This window comes from Rana temporaria, chromosome 3 (assembly GCF_905171775.1).
Source record: "Rana temporaria chromosome 3, aRanTem1.1, whole genome shotgun sequence".
NCBI classification, from domain to species: domain Eukaryota; kingdom Metazoa; phylum Chordata; class Amphibia; order Anura; family Ranidae; genus Rana; species Rana temporaria.
The window spans coordinates 301,135,841-301,153,256 of NC_053491.1; the positions used below are offsets into that span (position 1 = coordinate 301,135,841).

The 17,416-nt window shown below is 47.5% G+C and overlaps 1 protein-coding gene across 2 annotated transcripts in view; it reads right to left on the reverse strand.

The window, feature by feature from the left end:
* The window catches only part of LOC120930266 (E3 ubiquitin-protein ligase Jade-2-like), a 1,253,604-nt gene that overhangs the window by 95,421 nt on the left and 1,140,767 nt on the right, over window positions 1-17,416 (reverse strand). For both annotated transcript variants that reach the window (XM_040341491.1, XM_040341492.1), the window contains one exon: window positions 2,601-2,812. In XM_040341491.1, coding sequence (XP_040197425.1) covers window positions 2,601-2,812 — 212 coding nt within the window. The remainder of the gene's footprint in view (window positions 1-2,600; window positions 2,813-17,416) is intronic.

The window sequence follows — 17,416 nt, forward strand, 5'->3', positions numbered from 1 at the left end:
TCCTCACTGAATTTATACAGAGATGGAAGGAACTTCCTGTACTGTGGCAAACTAAAAACAAACAAAATAAAAACAAAGATGCCAGGAAGAAAGCAAAGGAGACCCTGCTTGAATTTGTAACGACAAGGGTCCCCAACGCCACAACCAACACTGTGAAGCAGAAAATCAATTCCATTAGGGGTACCTACGGGAGCCAACGGGTACAAGTCCTGGCCTCAATGAGATCTGGGGCTGCAGCTGACAGCATCTACAAGCCTAACCTGTGGTACTATGGTCAGCTGCAGTTCCTGGATGACCACATTGAGGCCAGGCCATCCCTACCCTTCCCCCAAGAGATCGCTCCCATCTTCCTTGCAGTCAATCCTCCAGTCTTCCCTGCAGGCAAGACCAGGCAACCTCGAAGGAAGAGCAAGAGTTCCTGGAGGACCCTGATTGTGACCCATGGAGCCAGGTATTGCATTTTGCTAACAATTTAGGAAAATTAAAGTATAATAATGATGTCAAAATTATGTTACTAGTGTTCCAAATTTCAAAGGATTGAACAAAAAGTGTTGAACATATCAATAGACAGTAGTGACAAAACATGATGGGGACAAGATAGAAAAATGCAGGGGTCAGAATGATTGTGTGTAATTTTCTGTTACGCCATTAGGGGGGTACACGCAATACACCTGGAAGGGGTCCCGGATGACAACCCCCCTTTTTGTGAATAATCATTTTGTCCACAAAAAAAATAAATTAAATACATTTCTATTTTGGGTAAAGGCCCTCTACTTCTCTATTTCAGCCGGTAGCAACACCCCCAGCTCCAGGGGGCCCATGTCTGAAGCTGTGTAAGGGGCCACATAATTATGGATGGCGGCCCTGTGTGTAATATATATTAGCATTCAATTTGCATATGTCATGATTTTAAAAATGTGTGTGATTAATGAAGACAACAAATAAACTATGTCCCTTTTTCTTATACACAGACAGAGCAAAGCCAGGAAGAGGCAGGCCCCAAAGGGAGCCAGGGGGAGGCAGGCCCCACAGGGAGCCAGGGGGAGGCAGGCCCCACAGGGAGCCAGGGGGAGGCAGGTCCAACTGCAAGGCAGGAGGTGGCAGAACCCACTGGAAGCCAGGAGGTGGCAGGCCCCCGTGGGAGACAGGAGGCACGCCGGCGTGATACAATCTCCCGGATCCCTCCTCTCCGCAATCCCGCAAAAATGGCCAGGAGGATTCTCCAAATGGAGGAGGAGACCCAGGCCATGCTTCGCGAAGCAACTGCCACCATCCGAGAGCCACCCACAAAAGAAGAGGGTTTTGCAGCGCTCATCGCAGCCAAGCTATGTAATCTGGAGCTGGGCCAGCGTGTGCGCTGTGAAACCCTCATCTTCAAGGCCATAAACATGGCCACACTGGGGCAGCTCGATGACGACATCGACATTGTGCGGATTGCTCCTCCTGTCCTTGCCGCTCCTCCTGCTCCTGCTACTTCTCCTGCTACTCCTCTTCCTGAGGCTGCTCTGGCTCCTGGCACAACCTCGGCTCCAGGAACCCAGCCCCCGAGGACTTGGGCTGCAGGGAAGACTGCAGGGAAGAAGTCCAAGCGATGAGATGGTGCCCCTAATGGAATTTTTTTGGGGCTCACAGCCTTGATTGGTGGACCCTTTTCTTTATAAATGTAAGCACGCTCTCAAGTGCTGCCTTCCTTGGCATCTTTGTTTTTATTAAGTTTTGATTTTTGTTTGCCAGCAGTGTATAATATAAATTTTTTGATTCGGCCTGAATAAATGGCTTTTTGTTTTGCGTGCAAAATTTGACCATGTGTATTTAAAAAAAAAAAGAGAGATCGTTAGTGAGTAGGCAGACACATTTAAAAAAAAAACATTTTTACATTAACAAGGGACAACAACCTCCTTGTGGGTAAATTCAAATAAATAATGATGTTGTTGTGGTCACTTCACACACTCCAAAATCAACCAAAAAAATATATTTAGCAAAAATGTAACAAAATAAATTCACCCCCAAAAAAAAAAAAGATTTAAAATATATATTTTGCTTTTTGGAGATGGAGATCTGCCTAAAAAACACAACACAAAACAAAACATTATATAACAATAAATAATAAAGTAAAAAGCTTGTCATAACTATGTAACAAGATCAGCCGCAACAAACGAGGATTTTAGTGTAGCATTTAAAAGCATTGTGTAATGCAGCGCATTCTTTTCTTCTATAATTTAAAACCTAACGAATGTGCTTACTCCATTCTGAACAGTAGTTTTACCAGAACGAGCGCTCCCGTCTCCTAACTTGCTTCTGAGCATGCGCGTGTTTAAAACGTAATTTTAGCGTACACACGGTCGCTTTTTATGACACAGAAAAGACATTCTGAAAAACGACATAAAAAATTGAAGCATGTTCGAATTTTTTTTTTTTGTCGTTTTTCAGAAGACATAAAACAACGTTTTGCCCACACACGCTCATTTTAAATGACGTTTTTAAAAATGTTGTTTCAAAAAACGACCGTGTGTACGTGGCATAAGTGCTGTAGTCAGATGCTTCCCCATAGATATTCAAAGACACAATGTAATTTATTATGCATGAACAAAATACTTCACCTGGTGCACACAGACATTGCACTTATCACAGAAAACCATCTCATTCCCATCCTCTCCTTCTGGTGACCGGCAAATATCACAGACAACATCTTCATCATATTCAATACCCAGTCCTTCTTCCTTTTCAATGGCAAGGTTCATGTTTTCATGACAGAGCAACTCTAACTCTTCCAAAACCTTTTCTAAGGTGAATTCTTCAAGAAGTGGCTTGTCTGTGAATACAGAAGCAGTAGTCATTATTTACAAATTTACTAAACCTGTTTTTCCCCTTAATTAACTACAAATTAGAAGCCACACATCAGCATACTTTCCCCACACCCCTCATATTTTTTCTGAAAACAGCAGACAGCACTGGATCCCATGAGAGTATGACAATATGCATCTTTACCACTTGCTTACTGGGCACTTATACCCCCTTTCTGCCCAGGCCAATTTTCAGCTTTCAGTGATCTCACACTAAATGACAATTGCACTGTCATGCAACACTGTACCCAAATGTTATTTGTATCATTTATTTCACACAAATAGAGCTTTCTTTTGGTGGTATTTAATCACCACTGGGGTTTTTATTTTTTGCTAAACAAACAAAAAAATGTTTTTCAGATTTTGTTATAACATTTTGCAAACGGGTAAACTTTCTCCTTCGCGGATGGGCACTGATAGGCACTTATGAGGCAGCACTGGTGGGCACTGATAGGCGGCAAGGAGAAATGGCAATGATGGGTGGCACTGGTGGGCACTGAGTAGAAATACTGATGGGCACTGATTAGCGGCACTGGTGATCACTAAGGGGACTGATGTACCTCTAAGGCCCCATACTCACGAGCAAACATGTCTGCTGAAACTGGCCCGCAGGCCAGTTTCAGCAGACATGTTTGCTCGTGTGTGGGCGCGAGCGGGCTGAATTCCAGCAAACATTTGCCCGCCGGGCCTTTTCCCAGCGGGCAAATATTCCTGGACTTGTTTTAAAACAGCCCGCTGGAATTCAGCCCGCTCGGACATGTACGGTCGTCAGTACAGACCTACCGTACATGTCCAGGCGCCCGCCGTCCCTCGCATGCGTCGAATGACTTCGACGCATGCGTGGAAGCATTTTAAAGGCGGGCCGCCCACGTCGCCGCGTCATTGTCGCGGCGACACCGCGTCATCGACGCGGCGACACCGCGGACACGCCCCGCGTATTGTTTACGCGCGGACTTCTGTACGATGGTGTGTACAACCATCGTACAGAAGCCCTCTGGCAGACATGTATGGTGAAAACGGTCCGACGGACCGCTTTCACCATACATGTTTGTCCGTGTGTACCCGGCCTAACAGTAGCTGGACTCTGCAATCACAGGTGTCAAGCAGGCGGCGCAAGAACAAGAAGACGTGTTAGTACCTGAGCTTGAACCTGGGAGCTCTGGTGTGTCTGTTGACTCTGCTTGCTGAGCCACCTGAAATGCTGGACAGCTCCTTGGACAGTTACTTGGATAGTTCCTTAGACAATTCCTTGAATGATCTTGTCTTGAATCTTGTTTGCCTTGAACCTTGAACCCTTTGCTCCTCCCATGAACTTCCTGATTTAAGCCATGTCCCTGCACTTCCTGCTTGCCAGAATATTGTGCCTTCACCAGACAATATCTTGCTCCTGTCTCCTGCTGCTGACCTTATCGTTGCTACCGTTTGCTACCGACATTTGGCTCGTCCCTGACTACGCTTTTGCTGAATCCCAACCTGCAACTATTTGTTACCAGCATTTGACTCGTTCCATGACTATGCTTCTGCTTGATCCCTACCTGTTATATCAGCTTCTGGACCACAGCTTGCTCACCTCCTGCTGGGGCTATCCTGAGGACCGTGACCTGGCACTAACACGCAGCAAAGCCCATCTCCACCATCAGGAGCTATGGTGAATACCAGTTAGTGCTTAGACTCCGCACCTCAGGTGAATGTGTGTCATCAGCCAGGGTGACCTGTGTGAATACCTGATCTGCTGCTATAGCTACTGGCCTCTGAGCCTGACTCCAGACCGTGACAGGATGTCTATGTATGCCCTCCCGGCATTTTAAGTCTGCACTGTAGCCGTCTTTCGGCTATAGCATTGGTGAAAAGTGGTTAAAGCAAATCTTTTTACAAGATCAGCTTCTACCAAGAAACAGTATACATGCTTACCATGTAGGTATCCACCTTGCCATTTGGCATACTGGTCAAAACATTAACAAACTCCTCTGGGGGTCCAGCAAGACCCCACAGTTGCTGGTGAGAAGCCTCTAGGACCACAAACCACTCATCCCATTAAAGTGCATTTGCATAAGGTTCAGCGCTCCTACATCTCACAGATTGCATGTCTCCAAAATGTGAAAGGTAGTCAGGTAATTAAAAGGTGCCTGAAGGTACTCCTTGGAAGTTGTCAAAGTGTGACAGCTCTGAAATCTGAAAAAAAATTCCAAGATTTCATAGCAGCCATTTTACCTGACACCCCGGACAGGGAAGTAATAGTGGACAGAGCGCACCATCTTCCAAAACCAAAATTCCTGCCTGAAAAGGTTCCAAGGCATGTAATTGCTTGCATCCACTTCTTCCACATCAAAGATTAACTCATGTGTTTTACCAGAAATAATCACCCTCTACCAGACCCCTATTCTGGCATATCTGTATTTGCAGATCTATCACAGCATACCATGATGGCACGCAAAAACCTATCCTCTATGACAAAACTGCTGCAAAACCATAAAATTCCCTACACCTGGGGCTTCCCCACACAACTTCTCATCACCAGACACAACCGCATTCATGCTATTACAAATATTGAGGATGGACTGACTTTGGCCAAAAAACTGAACCTATTGCCAGAAGAAGCAAATATCCCAACACCCAAACAAATGCAACCTTGATTGTCCCCAGAGTGGTGAACAACATGAATAATGCTAATACCAGGCCCAAAGCCTCTTAAATAAATAATGCACCAGTCCCTTTAGGGCTGGTAGGCAGTGGCAGGCGCCCGCCAGTATGTGTCACAGTGGCAGTGGCTGCCTCCTTCTAAATGTACTTTCCTGTATCCCTGTGCTCCTCCGCCATGTTAAGTCTCAGGCGCCCTGTGATTGGGCGTATAGGGTCATGTGCGGCGGCGGGGCTGGCCTGTCCACGATCGCGGTAGATCCTGGAGTCCCGCCTCCACCCATGTTCAGTCTCTGGCATGCCACCTGTCCGGTTTTGGACACATGTGCCCGGTTTTCAAGCCACATAAAACCCGGGCACATATAACCTAGAGCAGCGCATCCCGATTCCTGCGCCCGCCATCAGTGTTACACTGTCTGTAAACACAGTAATGCCTGTGCGCTCCCCCTCCGAGCCAAGCTCAACAACGGGCACCAGGTGTACCTATTCAGCCTGTGATTGGCTGAATAGGTCACGTGCAGGCGGTTGACACGAGGGTCTGTGATTGGCCCGGTTGACCTGGTCACATGTGGAGGCTGGACTGTGGGTGATCGCGGCCGCCCGGAGTCCCGTCTCCTTGCCTGGTGTGTGCTCTGCTATGTCTCCTCCATCTTTCTCATCTGCCCTCTAACCCCCATTTGTCAGCTCCCCCCTCTGTAAGTTACTCTTCCTCTGTAAGCCACCCCTCCCTCTGTCAGCTACCCCCTCTATAGGCCACTCCCCCTCTGTAAGACACCCCTCCCTGTCTACTCCCCCTCTGTAAGCCACCCCTCCCTCTGTTAGCTGCTCCCCCCTCTGTCAGATACCCCCCTCTGTCAGCTACCCCCCTCTGTCAGCTACCCCCTCCTCTGTCAGCTACACCCTCTCTGTCAGCTACTCCCCCTCTGTCAGCTACTCCCCTTTCAGTCAGCTACCCCCTCCCTCTGTCAGCAACCCCCCTCTCTCTCACCCCCTCCCTCTCAGCCCCCTTCTCTCTCCAACCCCTCCTCTCTCTCTCCCCACCCCACCCTCACACCCCCAATCCCCTTCCCTCTCTCTCTCACACCCCCAGCTCTTTCTCACCCCCTCTCTCTCCTGCCTCCTTACCCCCTTACCTCCTCCGCTCACCCATTCTCACCTTGCTCCCCCCACATCTTTTCCCCTCTCAGGGGATGAGGGCCCCATGGTTCCTAACAGCGGTCCTGTGAGTGAGTGCACAAGTTCAGATGTGTTTTGATTCCTGTGTCCTGCCAACACACTGGGCACAGCGATGCAGCACCTGCCTCTACTTTGCCTTCTCTCCAAGCCCCCCACACAATGGAAGGAAAGAGGGAAAATGGCACTACAGAAGAGCAGCTTCACTCCGTCCCCAAACTCTGGCTCCCACACTTCCCGGCTCAAAATAGCTCTTGGTAAGGCAGTCTAATGTGGGTAGGGGCAGGGGGCATTGATGGGGGGTTCCATGATCGAATAGAGGTCTTTAAGGGGGGTGCTGTTAAAAGGGGACCTAATGGGGGTCCTCTATGGGGGACCCCTAAATTATGGAGTGGGTAACACTGACCTATATTTTATGAAGGGGGTGACAATGACCCCTGTGTTATAGGAGGTAACACTGTCCAAGAAAGCGTGCCACATTATTGCTCCTATAGTGTATACTACAAAAAGAATTGCCATGCACCTCGAAAGTATTCGGGTTTGGCTTGAAGAAAAAGTGGCAACCCTACTCCGGCACCCTGTGATTGGGTGAAGGCGGGACTTCAGGAGCAACCATGACATGACCCCACCCCACAGGGTGCGGAAGTCTGAACATGGCGAAGCGGGGGCCGGGGGGACACAAGAAATGGAGATTTTGAGCCGCCGCTGGACCGATGGAGATCAAAGAAGAGAAGGTGAGACTCCCTTGTGATCATGAGAGTCGTGTTGCTGGCCCCAGCGGGGGGTGGGGGTTTACCACGGTCTGGGGAGATGGAGCAAAGCAGTAGCCCACATCTAACAACAGAAAGGAACAAAATGAAATGATGTCAATAGCTTTGTCTCCGCGGGATTCTTGAAAATTACTGTGTGCTTGCAAATATTTCTTCCCATTTAAAAATATAGTATCTTCTCCTGACACATTTTACAATTTCATCAATGACTGTTATCAAAAAACTGTATTTATAAAAATAAGTTATATTTCATGATTAGTTTTTCTAAATGTTTATATGGACAATTCACTTATACATGCAACTAGTATGCTGAGCCAGGCCTTGGCTGCTCATATCTTGTTTTCAATCATTTTTTATTAATTTTATAAATACAAAATTACATACATACATAAATTCCACAATTACACATAATTAAAATCTTATATCTGACTTACCTATTATTTCCTTTGTCTTTTAATATTGTAATGTCTGTTCCTCAAGAGTTTTATTTCCTACTCATCCATCCTCTTTCATTCCTTCTCTCAAGGTATTTCGTTCAGTTCACATACCCATTCAGCTATAGTTGGACTGTTTATTTTCCTCCATTTCCGAGCTATTACTAGTCTGACTGCCGTTGTCATGAGGTGAAGAATATCTATTTTGATTGTTTTTATCGATCCTGTCATTATTGATAGTACTGCAATTTTTATATCTGGATCTGTCTCCTTCCCTGTCACCCTTTGATATATGTCAAATATCTTATTCCAACATTCTCTCACTCCATGACAACTATACCAAATATGTGCCATAGTCCCCCTCTCACGCCGCTTATGTGTTAGGCCCCATGCACACGAGACGCAGATGCAAACTCATCTAAACACACGTTTTCAAATGCAAAAACAGGCGTTTAAAACGCCCGTTTTTGCCGCAAATTTTGCGACGTTTTACCGCATTTGCGTTTATAAGCGTTTGGTTAAGAAACATCATAAGACCCTCCCTAAGCTCAAAAAACAGTATTATTTAACCATTTCAGCCATTTTGTGAGACCAGAGTGAGTAGCAGCTGAGAGAGCAGCAGTGTACGTGTATTTAGCGTGTCACTTGCCTCGTCACCTGCCTCAAGTTGTGAATTGTCCACTTGCCACGTCATCTGCCAAGTCACCTGGCCACGCCACCTGCCACAAGTTGTGGATTGTCCACTGGCCACGTCACCTGGCCATGTCACCTGCCATGTCACCTGGCCACGTCACCTGCCACAAGTTGTGGATTGTCCACTTGCCATGTCACCTGCCACATCACCTGGCCACATCACCTGCGACGTCACCTGCCACAAGTTGTGGATTGTCCACTGGCCACGTCACCTGCCACGTCAACTGGCCACGTCACTTGCCACAAGTTGTGGATTGTCCACTTGCTACGTCACCTGACCACGACACCTGCCACAAGTTGTGGATTGTCCACTTGCCACGTCACCTGCCTCAAGTTGTGAATTGTCCACTTGCCATGTCATCTGCCACTTCACCTGGCCACACCACCTGCCACAAGTTGTGGATTGTCCACTGGCCACGTCACCTGGCCACGTCACCTGCCATGTCACCTGGCCATGTCACCTGCCACAAGTTGTGGATTGTCCACTGGCCACATGACCTGGCCATGTCACCTGCCCCATCACCTGGCCACGTCACCTACCACAAGTTGTGGATTGTCCACTTGCCACGTCACCTGGCCATGTCACCTGCCACAAGTTGTGGATTGTCCACTGGCCACGTCACCTGGCCACGTCACCTGCCACAAGTTGTGGATTGTCCACAATGCAATGCAAGCAATTACATTTTTTATGTTTTTTTATGGTTTTTCATAATTTGCCATCCATTTTGAGATCTCTAATGTAAAAAAAATAGGTCACCTTTAAAAACACCTATAAACGAAATCACGGCAAAACGCCGGTACCGCATTTTGCCGCCATTTGCATCTGAAACGCGAAAACTTTTGCGTCTTAACCCATTTTTTTGCTTCTGAAAAAATGAGCATAAACGAGCATAAACGCAACTGCCGAAAAACACAGAAAAACGTGACTGTGTGCATGGACACATAGGATAACATTGAATTTGTTCAGGGGCAGTTGAAAAAGCTGTCCAAATGCCTCTGAACACATGTTTACCAGCGTCTCGTGTGCATGGGGCCTTACTGGCTGTCTGTCGGCTCCTCTGATTCCCTGTGCAGCGTAGCTATAGCTACAAGCTACAAGCCTGCTCCCGGCGGCACCTGATTGAATGACTGAGCTTCGTAGCTGACCTCCCGGAATCACGTGACTAGGATTAGCGAATAACAGAACTCTGGTGCTGGAGGCTGGAAGTGGATTGTCCCGGCCAGCTCAGATTCTCATACCAGAGACCTCCCCCCTCTCCCTGGACTAAAAGTGACAATAAGAGAGACAGTGGGAGCTACGTGGAGCCCGGTATACATAGGACTGTGTGAGTAAATAAAGTGCATAATGCATATGCTATAGTGCTGGAAATAAACTATATAACTGTGCATAACGAGCTGGGTGTTACAAGCAGCAGGTGACACACAGTACACAGCATATGGCTGTTTGCACAGGCAGTAGAAGCTAAGAGAGTTCCGTTTGGTTAAAGACTGTGCTTTAAGCTGCATACAGAGTATCGTGCACAACAAAACCTAGCAGTGAGTGCCTTTTTTCAAGTGACTATAAAGCGGATAAGATGGAGTACACTACATGACAGAGAGCGATCTCTTTGGGATATACTGTGTATAACGACCTGTGTGCTATAAGAGGCGGATGGTGTGCTGTGTAAAATATATGGACGTTGCACGGTAGATGCTAAAGAAAGATCTAATCGCTCAGAAATCCTCGATTTAAGTGACATATGAAATTCTGTTACAGATGGGTTATTCTGAGTAATAAAATCCGGCACAGAGCACCTTTATAAAGTTGCTATAAAGCGCACAAAACGGAGTACACCGTATGACATATCCATACTCCCCCTTTTTTTTTTGATTCCCTGTTACTGTATAAGGGAAGGAAAAGTGTATTTTCCCGTTGTTTTTTCCCTCCACCTTTGAAAGTGTGTTAGTGCGATCTGTGACTAGTGGGAATAAATTCCCTTGTCTTCCTAGCTTGGCCTAACTAAATCTTTTACCCCTCTAGCCGCCTTGTCTTCTGATATAGGCGAAGAGAGGGTAGGCTATTGGTAGCCATTGGAAGTGATTCAAACTTAAAGCAAACTTAAGGTAAAGAATGACAGCAGCAGCAAAAAAAAAAGGGCAATCCAATGTGGAGAGCGAGGGACCTCAAATAAAGCGGTCTGCAAAAGACAAAACAACACAGGCAGCGGCAGCCGCAGCAGCCAAATTGGAGCAGTTTTCACATACTCCGGCAAATTCACCAGGCAAGGGGATTCAGCACCAGCAGGTACAGGAAAAAAAACAAGCAGGGATATTAGCGGATAGGAAAAGCTCTGGTCTGGGTGCGTCAGCTTCAAAAACAACAAACAAAAAAGGTCCCACGGGAGAACCACCGGGGGAAGCGATAGTACCTGCAAAAATATCAACAGAAATCCCTGCGGCAGTTATGGTAGACGATTCACCGAGGAAGGGAGAGCCGACATTGAAATAAATTTTATGCGCCATAAATGCATGCAGGGGGTCAAGAGTCAGTGGAATGGTTTATCTGACCAGATAAAAGAAATAAAGGACAAACTAGTGACAATGGGACAGGAACTGCAGAGAACTGTGCAAAGGATAACAGTAGTAGAGCAAAGAGTGAGTTCATGTGGAGGACGAGGTGTACCCCTTAAAACAACAGATGCAAGTAATGAAGGAACAAACGGGATGGCAGGCATCCAAACTTGATGAAATCGAGAATAGGCTACGTAGAAATAACGGGGGTTATCCTCAAAAGAGATACTCCGACTTAACTGCTGTTCAGTCTGTGTGTAACTTTGGAAACGATCCTCAAAAGGCTTTTTCCAAAGTTAGACAGAAGATCCGGCATGTGTAATTGAATTACACTGCCGAATCTTAGGATGCAGTACCGCATCCGCCGCTGGGGGCATTTCGAGTCGAAATGCCGTTGCTAGTATGCAAATTAGCACTTAAGGCGATCCACAAAGCTTTCTAGCTTCCTTTTTGCGCCGTAAGTGTTATTTTGCAAGTGTAAAATTAGGGCTCGTTCTACAAAGTGTAAAGTTAGTCACACCTTGTAAAGGCCCATTCCAGCGACGGCATTTGGTATGCTTTCCCGAGGGAGAACTCCACGTCAATTTGTAAAAACAAAACCGGCATGGGTTCCCCCCCAGGAGCATACCAGGCCCTTAGGTCTGGTATGGGTTGTAAGGGGACCCCCCCTACGCCGAAAAATCGACGTAGGGGTCCCCCTACAATCTATACCAGACCCGTATCCAAAGCACGCTACCCGGCCGGCCAGGAAGGGAGTGGGGACGAGCGAGCGTCCCCCCCCCCCTCCTGAGCCGTGCCAGGCCGCGTGCCCTCAACATGGGGGGGTTGGGTGCTCTGGGGCAGGGGGGCGCACTGCGGGCCCCCCCACCCCAGAGCACCCTGTCCCCATGTTGATGAGGACAGGACCTCTTCCCGACAACCCTTGCCATTGGTTGTCGGGGTCTGCGGGCGGAGGCTTATCGGAATCTGGGAGTCCCCTTTAATAAGGGGGCCCCCAGATACCGGCCCCCCACCCTAAGTGAATGGATATGGGGTACATCGTACCCCTATCCATTCACCTGGAGGCAAAAAGTAAAAGTTAATAAACACACAACACAAGGCTTTTTAAAATATTTTATTATTCTGCTCCGGACGCCCCCCCTGTCTTCGTTATTAGCTCAATTACCAGGGGGGGCTTCTTCTTCCGCTCTCCGGGGGTCTTCTCCGCTCTCCGGGGGGGGTTTCTTCTTCCGCTCTCCGGGGGGGGCTTCTCCGGACTCCGGGGGGCTTCTTCCATCTTCTCCCCTCTTCCGCTGTTGACTCGGCGAACCCCGGTTCTTCTGCAGCTCTCCGGTGCCTTCTTCTTCAGCGCTGGCTGCCTGCTATGTTTGTATGTTAGCTCGATTTCAAACAGGCAGCCAGCGCGGTCTTCTGTGGCGTCAGGGTCTTCTCTTCTGTTCTTCCGATGTTGCCTCGTCGCCTGTTGTCGCTGTAATGATGGAAGCGCGCCTTGCATCCCATTTATATAGGCATCACCGTCCCATCATGCTCCGGCAGGTACCCACGTGGTGGGTGCACGTGGGTAGGCACCCACCACGTGGGTACCTACCGGAGCATGATGGGACGGTGATGCCTATATAAATGGGATGCAAGGCGCGCTTCCATCATTACAGCGACAATAGGCGACGAGGCAACATCGGAAGAACAGAAGAGAAGACCCTGACGCCACAGAAGACCGCGCTGGCTGCCTGTTTGAAATCGAGCTAACACACAAACATAGCAGGCAGCCAGCGCTGAAGAAGAAGGCACCGGAGAGCTGCAGAAGAACCGGGGTTCGCCGAGTCAACAGCGGAAGAGGGGAGAAGATGGAAGAAGCCCCCCGGAGTCCGGAGAAGCCCCCCCCGGAGAGCGGAGAAGACCCCCGGAGAGCGGAAGAAGAAGCCCCCCCTGGTAATTGAGCTAATAACGAAGACAGGGGGGGCGTCCGGAGCAGAATAATAAAATATTTTAAAAAGCCTTGTGTTGTGTGTTTATTAACTTTTACTTTTTGCCTCCAGGTGAATGGATAGGGGTACGATGTACCCCATATCCATTCACTTAGGGTGGGGGGCCGGTATCTGGGGGCCCCCTTATTAAAGGGGACTCCCAGATTCCGATAAGCCTCCGCCCGCAGACCCCGACAACCAATGGCAAGGGTTGTCGGGAAGAGGTCCTGTCCTCATCAACATGGGGACAGGGTGCTCTGGGGTGGGGGGGCCCGCAGTGCGCCCCCCTGCCCCAGAGCACCCAACCCCCCCATGTTGAGGGCACGCGGCCTGGCACGGCTCAGGAGGGGGGGGCGCTCGCTCGTCCCCACTCCCTTCCTGGCCGGCCGGGTAGCGTGCTTTGGATACGGGTCTGGTATGGATTGTAGGGGGACCCCCTACGTAAATTTTTTGGCGTGGGGGGGTCTCCTTACAACCCATGCCAGACCTAAGGGCCTGGTATGCTCCTGGGGGGGGAACCCATGCCGGGTTTTTTCTTTGAAAATTGGCATGGAGTTCTCCCTCAGGAATGCATGCCGCTGTCATTTTTTTTTCCCCGACGCAACTTTAAGCCGTCGCGATCCTCAAAACTCGGCGTAACGTAACTTCGCGCATGCGCAGTACGGCCGGCGCGGGAGCGCGCCTCATTTAAATGGGACTCGCCCCATTTGAATAGGAACGCCTTGCGCCGGCGGAATTTTAGTTACACAGCCTGAAATTTCTAGATAAGTGCTTTGTGGATCAGGCACTTAGGTAGAAACTTTAAGGCAGTGTAACTTAAATTGGATTTTTTAAGTTACGTCAGGTTTTTGTGGATCTGGCCCAACATTCGGGTAGTAGGTCTCCCGAAATGGAGTGAGGGTACCCACCCCATACGCTTTCTTGAGAACTGGCTTAAAGATATTTTTGGGGAAAATGTTTTTTCACCACTTTTTGCAATAGAAAGGGCCCATAGAGTTCCATTCAGAGCTCATCTAAAAGGATAACATTGAACAAAAGCACAAATATCACATTTCAAGCACAAGAGAGTGGAAAGTTTGAGTTTATGAAGTTTGGGGGACACTTATATTTTTTGAAACATACATGTAAAAAAGGTAATTTTCTCATGGTTTAAGGACAAAGATGGGGGAGAATAGATAGAAGGCGAAGAATTACATTTCTTTTTCCCTTGGCCTCCTTTTTTCTTTTTTTTCTCTTTTTCTCTTTCCAGGTTTCAAAGGTTGGACACCTGTCTGTATAGTATTGTTCTTTCTTTGTTATGATTGGATACAGTATTTTCCTCCAACCGATTTGATACATTTTCTTAGGTGGGCTTCTCTATCTTATGGGGTCTTTTTTTCCCTCTCTGTTTTTTGTACTTTTTTTCGGTCAGACGCACCATTCTCTCTCACCTGATTTTCGAGTTCCCGGAGCTCAAGTGGACCTTCCCTTTTTGGGTGATCTTTTTATAGGTTTCCTTTTTTTGGATGCGGCCTAAAACACTCAATATAGGCTCCTGGAATGTCCGGGGGATGGGTGACCCGGTTAAAGGAGCTGCAATCTTTTCTACGCTAGAGTGGTATGGGGTGGAATTAATTTGTTTACAAGAGACTCATTTAACAAAGGAAACAAAGTTAAAATGATCTAATAGAAAATATCAATGTCAGTACCACTCGGTTCACTCCTCCTATTCTAGAGAGGTGAGTATAATGGTAAAAAGGGGGGTGGCTTTTGTATGCAAAGAACTTAGAATAGATGAATTGGGTCGCTATGTTTTTGTGTATTGTTTAATAGAAAATTAACCATATGTATTGGCCAATATTTATATCCGAGCAGGCACTGTTACATTAACCACTTAACCCCCGGACCATATTGCTGGTCAAAGACCAGGCCACTTTTTGCGATTCGGCACTGCGTCGCTTTAACTGACAATTGCACGGCCGTGCGACGTGGCTCCCAAACAAAATTATTTTTTTCCCACAAATAGAGCTTTCTTTGGTGGTATTTGATCACCTCTGCAGTTTTTAGTTTTTGCGCTATAAACAAAAATACAGCGACAATTTTGAAAAAAAATGATGGGCCATATTCTCAGTGAAGTTACGATGGAGTAAGTCAGATACTCCATCGTAACTCCCTTTTTTGGCCAGTGTATCTATGCTCCTGATTCTCAGAATCATTTTTGCATAAATACACTTAAGATCCGCCATCTGTAAGTCACTTACACTGGCGGATCTTAAATGCAATGACGCCGGCCGCCGCTAGATGGCATTTACATGAAGGAGTCATTTGCGTATGCAAATGATCCTTCTACGCCGATTCCCGAACGAGTTCGCGTCACGTAACCTTCGCTAACGTTGTTTGCGTAAGCGGAAACTTACTCCTGCTATATGAGGGGTAAGTTTCCGCAAGTCTCGCGTAGGCCATGTTACGGATGGCGTCGGGTCCCCGTCGTGTTTTTTCGTCGGGTACGTCATTTACGTAAGTCGTTCTTGAATACGACTTTACGTCAATGACGCACACGTCGGCGTCATTGACGTTTTCCGCCGAGAACTGGAGCATGCGCACTGGGCTTTTTACAGCCCGGCGCATGCCCAGTTCTTTCGCATCGGGGGCGCGCTTCATTTGAATAGAAGACGCCCCCTTGGAGATCCGCCAGGCTACGCCGGGACACTTACACTCCGCTGTCCCAACTTATGGAGCAAGTGTTTGGGGAATACAACACCTGCTCCAGTAAGTTGGGACAGCGGAGTGTAAGTGCCCTAAGCGCAGCAGGCGGATATTTAGAGAGAATATGGCCCTATATATTTTTTACTTTTTGCTATAATAAATATCCCCCGGTGGGGATTGTTTCCACTGTGTTACTTGAGTAACTCTCCGGTTCAGTTATTAAGGTATGGTCCAAGCCTTAAACTATTTGAATAACATAGACCTGCTTTATTCAACACATATCCAACTCCTGAACGTAACCTTATTTATTATTTAGTATGTGTAACATATATATGCTGTATCTCAAAAAATTCTTAAAAAATTAATTTGTTTGTTTTCTACGATGATATGTATTAATAAATGTTCAAATTTTATACTAAAGTATCTATCTGTTTGACTCATGTGCTGTGGGTTTGACGAAAATCTTTGCTATCAATTCATTCCACATTGTTATGGCATATTTTTCCCTCTTGCATCACCAAAGTCCCAAACATTATCCTGATTTGGGAATCCTTTCCAATCCTAAATTTTTTAGGGACATTGATGCAATTGGACACTTTAACTGCTTGCCGACCAGCCGCCGCAGTAATACGGCGGCAGGTCTGCTCTGCTGGGCGAGAGCACGTAGAGAGAGCAGAATATGTCTAACATGAACCAGGTGTGGACTGGAAGGGCAACATCCTATATGCAAACCTATTGAGAGAGGTATAGGGTGAGCTCAGCCCCATGATTTGGTGCATAGAACATCTATAGATGTTAGCTCTAATTAACTAGTACAAAGTCGCTACTTACTTGTGTATGAACTAATGCCTTTGTAGGTAGATGCAGGGAACAGGGGTGGAGTATATGCGTAATCATTAATCAAACGCTTATGCAGTACATGGTGCAAGTATAAGATGCCAAGTTCTGGTCAATCAGAACTCTAAAGGATAAAAGATAAAGAATGGCAAATGTATATATATATATATATAAATATAATGCACATAAATCTTCACAGAGGTAATGGTGTATGCAAAGTGAGCTATAATTATGCCATAGGCAAAAGTTTAAAGTACCATATGCATAACCGCAATTACCTTGAAGTGATGCGTTTATTTCCTCCGTAGCTGGTTCAACCTCCCTGCATGCAGATATCCCAATTACATCTAACAAGAGGACATAAGAGTGCCCAATGAAAAGAGTGATAGATACAGGGTTTAATAGCATAGCTGCTATGGAAGTATGTAGATAGATATGTACCTGTGTCACCAACCGTCTGGGGATGAGGATGCACCCTGTAGAGCTCACGCTGACGGCGTCAGCTGACAGGGCTCTAATATACCCCCCTCGCCATGATGACGCCGCATCACGTGTGAGGTGGGCGGCGTACATGGCGTCAGTGGGCAGGGGGAAGTGACCTAGTTGCTGGGGAAGCCCTCTGTCCGGAGACCCCGCTCCGCACATGCGTGATGACGCAAATGATGCAGAGACAAGTCTCCAGTAACTGGGGAGTGGCCGAACCGTCCCTCCAATAGGATGGTGCGGTTACCGGCCAATCACAGCGGTCACAGAGCGGACCAACACAAGCATCCGAGCCTCCGCTCGGGTTGAGCACTGTATGCACTTGCTGGTCTTGGCGCCCACAGAGG